At 33.7% G+C, this 8,266-nt stretch overlaps 1 protein-coding gene across 2 annotated transcripts; it reads right to left on the bottom strand.

The window, feature by feature from the left end:
- Window positions 1-4,708: 4,708 nt before the first annotated feature.
- LOC109809250 (ACT domain-containing protein ACR8) lies at window positions 4,709-7,831 on the bottom strand. Of its 2 annotated transcripts, XM_020372501.2 has the most exons (8): window positions 7,678-7,831; window positions 7,409-7,496; window positions 6,811-6,856; window positions 6,606-6,720; window positions 6,454-6,521; window positions 5,775-6,341; window positions 5,583-5,687; window positions 4,709-5,488 (listed from the first exon to the last, which is right to left on the bottom strand). In XM_020372501.2, exons 2-8 carry the CDS (start codon window positions 7,468-7,470, stop codon window positions 5,126-5,128), a joined length of 1,326 nt encoding a protein of 441 aa, XP_020228090.1. In that variant the 5' UTR covers window positions 7,471-7,496; window positions 7,678-7,831; the 3' UTR covers window positions 4,709-5,125. The 2 variants fall into 2 exon arrangements, with proteins under 2 accessions (XP_020228090.1, XP_082931521.1); XM_083075395.1 differs by having other exon boundaries at window positions 7,409-7,815.
- Window positions 7,832-8,266: the final 435 nt, after the last annotated feature.

Genomic DNA, 8,266 nt, shown 5'->3' with positions numbered 1-8,266 from the left:
ATTCAACATGTTTGCTGAAAAAAAAATGAATTTGATTGATGAAATACTATACTTACATCTTTATTCTCGATGATGAATTTGTCCAAGTAATTTATCAAAGTAATTTATCCTCAAGAATAGCTCCTGTTCTTTCTTCCGTTCCACTGCGTTCTTGTTGCGGGTAGCCAAGACTGAAGCAACGTTAATCATCTCATCTCTTCGCACTGTCTCGTCTGCGAGCTCCTTCTTCTTTCGCTCCAACTCCAGTTCCTAACTTGCTTCCGCTATTTAAGCTGGAGCTTTGGACTCAACGAGGTATTATAAATCTAAGAAGAGGATGAAACTATACGTGTCAATTATCTAAGTTTCTCTTTCCATTTGTTTGACGCGTAACTAAGAAAGAAAGAAGATGAAAAGTGAGGAAGCCACGCATGTAATTTTGTATCTAAGGTTGGGCTGTGATAATTATCAAAAAGATTGATATTTATTTTAAAAAATATTAAAAATGAAGTAAAAATAAAATATAATTGAATGTCTATGATGTTTATTAATAATTTAAATTTCTATTAATTGATTGACTCAATTAAAATATTAAATGAGTTAACAGTAATTACAAAAATAATCTTTATTATTTTTTAATTAGAGCTCGATTTATCTAAAATAAATTAATATTAATTAAAAAATCAGTTGCATATTATATTTCTATCATAGATCGATATATTGGTCTCTAATATAGCATAATTAGACACTAAAAAAGTATCTAAAATGAGTTAATAGTGACTAAAAAATCAATTATTATTTACTCGTGTATTTTAATTAGAGACCAAATATTTTTGTGGCAAATAATTTATTAGTGACTGAAATATTAGTTTCTTGTTATATTTTTATTAGAGACTAATACATTGGTTTCTAATATAGAATAATTAGATACTAAAAAAATGGTATCTAAATTTGAGTCAATAGTGATCAAAAAAATAGTCTCTAGTAATATTTAAATTAGAAACTAAAATATTTAGTCTCTAATTTTAGTGCATCTTAAGACTAAAATATTGGTTTCTAAAGTGTTTTAATAGTGACAAAAAATTTTGTCTCTGATTATATTTTAATTAGAGACCAAAAAAGTTGTATCTAATTAAATAAATAATATTTTTTAAACTATTAGCTACTAAAAGTTTGGTCTCTAATTACATTAAAAATATTAATGACAATAGAGATTGAATTAGGGACCAACTATAATCAATCTCTAAAATAGTATTTAAATAAGTTGTTAAAGTGACTATATAAATTTGGTTTCTAAATCAGTCTATGTTTAATAAATTTCTTGTAGTGACACCGGATGTTTAGGATGTTTAGTTTAATTACATGATCAGTTCTAAGTTGTTAGCATTGTTGTTTGAGAACCTTGGAGTCAAGGGACTCCGAGAGTTAAGTTATTTTTGTAATAGTGGATGTAGAGTTAAGTTATTTCAGCTTAAGAAACGATATATAAGATTTTTCTTAAGACGTGAATCTTATAAGTTCATGTTTTAAGAAATTCTAGAGAAAGGTTCTCTAAATCCAGACTTTCTTCTCCTTCTTCTAAATTGGAAATATTTCTTTTCATCCTTCTTGTAGTTGATTCACTTGGTTAGTCAAAGATTTCAAGCTTGTGGAGTTAAAAATCTCAAGTTTGAGGTCGGATGGAGTACATTTCTTCTCTTCTCTTCTCAATTTGGATTGATTAGAGGTAAGAAAAGCTTTGTGTTTGAATAATCAATGATGTATGAGGAGTGTTGATGCGTAGAATCATTGATTTATAATTGTTAATTGATTGAATTCATGAGATGAGAATTGATGAAGTTGGGTTTTCTTAAAATGTTGGTTGTGTGAAGAATGGTTGATGATCTTTGTGAATCTTGGTTGCATGTTGATTTTGGAGTTGTTTTTAAGTCTTACAAAATGAATATATGTTGTATATCTTGTTGCATGTTGGTTTTTGATTAGATTTCAGGTGGATTGGGCAATCTAGCTTTTTGCATAAGTGCATAAACTTGTGTCAGATTAGGCATGCCTTTAGGGTATCAAGCGTCACTTCAATCAGGTGTCTCTATTTTGCTCACATTAAGCATAAGACTAAAAGTGTTAGACATGAGGAGAGAGAATTGTCTCGGGTTGAAATATTGTTGGACGTGGTTTATTTGAATGATGTTGGACATGAGAAGAGAGAATTGTTTTTACCTAAATTGTCACTGAGCACCAATGGAGTGGCGCCGACACGTGAGTCAGGTAGGGGCCTTTGCTTAATTGGGGTCAAGCATGGGTTTTTTTCATGCCAAGCGAGAGAGTGGGAGGCTCTTTGCCTCAACCACATCAAGTGCAGGTAGTTTGGCACCAACTGTGGGTGAGACAGGAAGCCCTTGCCTTAATGGCGTTGAGCGCCCAAGGGATAACGTTTGACATGAGTTGTATAATTATAATGTGATGTTTTAAGTTGTCTTTATGATTGAAAGATGATGCTTAAGTTGTATGATGAAGATGATATGATGATGCTCATTATGTTTTAAGTTGATAAACTATTTAATGATGTTTGTGTTGTTAAGTTGTAAACTGATAAATGATGATGTTGTGTAGCTATATGATGCTAAAGTTGATTAAGTTGTTAAACATGATGTGTAGATACATGTCTTTGTTGAGATACATAGAAATTAGAGGAGAGTAAAACATGTTATAGAAATTAAAATATCTCATTGTGTAGATATAAGTTGTAGTGTTATGAGAACTTAGTTGAGAACCGTTCAGTAAGTAAGATACCTTCTAAATAGGTATTTATTTTAAGTTTTCTCTTCTAGGTTTTATATGGAATCCATATATGAACAATGTCGAGGCGTACATGTATAAAGTGACCAACCAAGTAAAGTACAAGGTCAAGGACTTAGTTCCTACTTAAGTATGTGAAGGACATAGTATTTGAAGGGTAGTCGGTGGATTAATCTTATAGGAAGCTTAGTGTTACAAACTAATGTCATGGTAGACTCGTACTTAAATTTTTTTATCCTAACAATAGTACTAAACTTTCAGTTTAAGTGGTGACACTTGAGAAATCAAATTAAGTTGTTAAATAAGTTATTTAATAGGCCTAAGGTTCTCTATACTTAACTTAGTTGTGATAAATGTTGTGTTTCAGTAGAGTTTAGTCGCTTAAATTGCTTATCCTTATTGTAAGAGATCTTCTTATGTGTGACGACACTTAAATGTTTATTTTTATTTATGTTGGGTATGTTGATTGAGCTGAAGTTAATAAGTTGTATTATATAGCAAGTTGTACGCGTGTGATACTTGATGATACGTTGAAGTTTCATGGTGAATGAATGTTGTTGTTTAAGTCATTTAAGTTATTACTTAATGTTGTTATTGAATGTTGATTCTTTTCACAAGTTTGACCTTCTTTTTCATGTGATTGAAACTGCAATGATTATTATTAGTATGGGAGAAAGGCAGGATTAACAAATTGCTTGAATGGTTGATGGCAAGTCATGCTAGGGATGACTCTTTTGTGTTACAACTACTCTAATGTAGCATAGTTGTGTATGGACATTTTGACCAACAAGTAGGGTTTATTTTGTATATAGTCAAATATTTGATGTAGATTGTATATGAGTATAGGGTATGTATATAAATCTATAAGGGAATTTATGATTTTTAGTATTATGTTTGTTGTCATATACATGTATAAATTACATAAATAACCAGACAACTGTTATATGAAAACCCTAGGTTAGTAATGAATATTTATTTTACACTATGTAATAATTGAACTATAGTAATTGTGGTAACCTTTTGGGTCATTATATTTGTTCCTTTGATTTGTAAGTTTGTAATTTGCAGGAACCTTTATTCTCTGAACTTGATTTTTAAGTTTATAATTTGTATTTGTTGAGCAGATATACAATATGCATTTTCAATTTCATGTACTTGAACTAATCTGGATTTTTTGATTCATTATTTCCATTTTTATTTCTTTTGTATTTTTTTATGCAAATTGGCCCATCAACCCACTTTTAAACATGGCAAAACAAAATGTCCACCTTGTTCTCGTTTAGCAATCAAGCCTAAATGGGTTTACCCTTGTTCTCGTTTAGCAATCAAGCCTAAATGGGTTTACCCATTTTATCAGATTCATTTCATATTATCTCATATATTAATATTTTTATACTAAAATATCTCTAATTAAAATATATTTCTTAATTTAGTAAAATGTGTTACTTATATATTATATAGATTTTAATTGGTTAGGAAAAAGCTGAATACTAATTATGAACAATATAAGGTATATGGATATTAATTAAAAATAATAATATAAAAATAATTATATATATATATATGATAAATTTATTATTATTAATTAAATTAAAAAAGTTTTAATCTTAATGAATTAGTTAGTTGAGTGTTATATATAATAAGAAAGTTAATAATTTCTTTTAGAAACATAAAATATAATTACTTCAATTTTAATTATAAAACAGTCAACAAAATCACATAAATGAAGATAATAACCCCAGTATTGAAGCGCTAAAATATTTCCACTAGATCCACATTTCCGAGTTCCATATTTTTCTATAACTCAATTCAGAGTTCTTTATGTGGGGCCTAACTGGAATGAATAAGATTCGTGTAATGGAATAAGAAGTGCACCCAAAAAAAAAATAGAAGCTTTAAGAGCATGCAGAAGGACAGATGGAGAAAAAAGAAATTAAAGAAAGAGTGAACCACTTAAATTAATAATAATAATTGATAATTGATACGTGGTTCGTTATGTACAAATTTTGTGCTGTATGAAACAAATTTGCTCTGCCTCTACCTATACTTCTCTGCCACCAAAGAATCCAATACTATATTTTAACTTTTTACCAAGGCCGACAACCTCTTCTGCAATTCCCAATCTGTCCTAAATACTTCCCCTCTTCACGCAAAGCATTTAAAATGGTAGGGACCCAATCCCTCCAGCTGTATATTATATCATCGGTTTTCACCTACCAAATCCAACCCAACCAACTACTGTCTATCACCTTTACTTTTTATGTACACAAACCCCAAACCTCAAGCAAAGAATATTATGCTCTAAAACTTGCAAGTATCTTCCACACTCTCCTAAATTCCCTCTCTGCTTTTAAGAACAAGATTTTATCAGACCCAAATTGTAAAGATTCTTTCTCACGAGGCTACCCAAACACAACAACACTGCCCCACCAACCCCAACTGCTTGATCTTCCCTTTCTGCCTTCTGATGGCACACAAATGCCAACTCTTTCACTTTTAAATTGCTTAACCCAACTTTCTGCCTTACAGATTCGATGATTTTTTTATCAGCTGGGTATCCTATCGCATCCGTTACATAGAAAACATTCGATGCCATGTCCCCAATGGTTGATATCTCGGCCCTTGTCACATTCAATCCATTCTCCCGGAACGTTCTCATCACATCTGCTAGAAGTCCTTGTCTGTCTTCCATGCATAACTCTAGCTTAACACCCTGTATCAAAAATTAGCAGTTAATAATCTGAGGCAGTGCATAAGGCCATAATAGTAATTTAAAAAGTAAAAAAAGTGAGGTAGAGATACTATACCTCATATGCCCTTCTCTCCACAGCAGCTTGCAAGCATTGAATCACGCGATGGCGTTCTGGTTCTGAACTAATTGGGGTTCCATCCCTGTGTCTTATATAAAACTCCTGTAGATAATTTATTTAACGTTAATTAAGCATATAAACCAAGCAACTGACCAAAAAACAACATAGTTGATGATGCCTAATAATTACCAGATACGCTTGGTCGATTGTTGTCTTAATAGTTGCATGGAACACAACATATTCCATGTCAGTCAAATTGCACACGACATCAAACAAAAGCTTGATTCGATCCTTGCACTGAATATTGACAACAGAATAACCCCTTTCTGCCCAATTTTGGACAGTGACCAATGGGGAATCGGAAGTAAACTTGAAAATGGGATTCCTCTGGTAATCACGGTCCGCGTACATCATTTGGTGTAGCCTTCTTTCCGTGTGCACAACGGCATGAGTGATGGAAGTTTTTGCACTTCTAATGTCATTGTCACCCTTTAAAACATTTCTTAACCGTGCTTCAATCGTACTAATTTTCTGAGAGTCCTCAATAAGGGTCCCGGAATTGCGGTCTTTTACATAGATTAAGGAGGCAATACGACCATTATGGGTCCAAACCTTAGCATCAACCACATCACATTTCTGCTCAGCCAGTACCGCAAAAACCTCTGAAAGAAGACCAACACGGTCTGTGCCAGTTAATTCCAGGATAGTGAGACCGTTTGAGTGGTTGGTTTTACCATTGTGAATGCTGCCAAGTGACTGATACATAAATTGAGAGCGATTATTAATATTGCAATAAATACCCATTAATTGCCATATAAATTTTAAACAGTAGTAACATTTAAAGTAAATTAGAAGCTACAATTAATACCTGTTCAATATAATTTAAGACGCTCTCATCTGTTAGCTTGTTTCCGTTTTGATCCGTAACGTGGAAAACTGTAAATTGAATTCAAGGCAAGGATTAGCGCACCAGGAATCAAAATTACGACTGCAAGGAAAGGGAAAGGAAAATTAACTTACCATCCATGAACCATCTGCCATCAGAGGAAATGTAGGCCTTCTTAATTAAAAGGTTCAGATCAGAGAGCACTTGTACGGCATCCAAAAGAATCCCGTGTTTTCTGGCGCTATCAACCTTCAAATTTTATCATACAAAAAATCATTAGTATTTTATTATCCTGATTTACGGGAAAACCAACATTGACGGATTTTCGTGCGGGGTTACCTTGACTATTGTCGCAGTGGAGCACACGGTATTGTCTATGACAACCCTGTTTCGTAGTGAAAGGTCAAAGTCAGCGTAATTCCAGGTTTTTGACAAATTTCTATAGTGAATGGAAACACAAAAAAAAAAAGGGCAAAGTAATGTGAATGCAAAACAACATTCTGGAAGAAAAGGAAAAGTCAGAAAATTGTTAAAATACAGTTGTCGGTTCAAATCAATTTGCCAAAGCGGTGGGGATTAGATAAAACATGCTTTTTCTCCCCCTTCGAGATGTTCCCAATTTTTGACACAGTCTCCCATGAATAGAAAATTAAATTATTAAACCCTGGATACCTAGGGGAAGGTTTGAATCGGTGGCCAATACACATCTCATGAGACAACAAGGTAAAACAGAATTGAACATACACAAACAGAAAAGTAGCATCTAATTTCAAAACCTAATGGAATTTCAAAATAAGAGGGTTCGAATTTGGAAAAGCCGGAAACATTTTACCAGAGTAGTGAAAGAAGAAGAATAAACAAACAAATTGCAACAGGATTTTGAGAAAAGCTGAAACAAGTGGCAGAAATAACAGAAATAAACGGTGGAGAGACAAACCTGGGTGTGCTCATGCGAATTAAGAGCTTCTCGAACTCGTCCGTACATGGTGGCCACTCCATGTTGGTAGCGAGGAAAGAATCAAGCTCTGGTGGGCACAGGAAATAGCTAAGCGCTATTAAATAATACTATTAGTAGCACCTAACCCAAACGACGTCGCAGTAAATATTGGCGATGTGTCTGAGTGTAGATGAAATAGGATAAAGATTCTAAACGGTGGCTTTTAATGCAGCACCTCCTTCGATCCAATCGCCATAAACAACTCTTACCAAACTGTGTGTTCGTTGGGATTGTTGTGACTTGTGAGAGTGCGAGAGTTACTATCCTCTCGCTTCTTCAACCCTTGATCTTAACCCTGTCTCTGCCTCCTTCCAAAAACGCACATATTACTACCTATTTATATTTAACACATTTAATTCCTACCTCTATTCTTTATTTATTTAAATTACAAACCACGCGGGGAGAGGGAGAGAGAGAGAGAGAGGTTTGGTTATGAGTTATGACATGGCGTGACTAACGCCTGCCCCTAACACTGCCCGTGCTGACCACAATTACTGTTATCTTCACCAACGGGTGAAAGTTGAAACAATCGGTCCAGCTGGGACGACACGTGGACTTTACTTGTGTTGCTTTGCGTGCTTTGGACTCAACAGCACAGCGCCAACAACAGAAGAAGGGTACACCATTCCACGTGGCATTCTGCCACCATAGTAACTAACAATCGAGTAATCTTCGTAATTAAGTTGTGATTTGCCGACGCTAATTATGACGTCCGCACGTGACAACCCCGCTAGTATCGCCTTTTCCTCCGTCCCTTCTTTTGTTCATCTTCACTTGTATTTCTCCTTTTGTATTTCT

Source organism: Cajanus cajan, chromosome 5 (genome assembly GCF_000230855.2).
Source record: "Cajanus cajan strain Asha chromosome 5, NIPB_CcT2T_4, whole genome shotgun sequence".
Lineage (NCBI taxonomy): Eukaryota > Viridiplantae > Streptophyta > Magnoliopsida > Fabales > Fabaceae > Cajanus > Cajanus cajan.
This window is presented reverse-complemented; position numbering and strand designations above follow the sequence as displayed.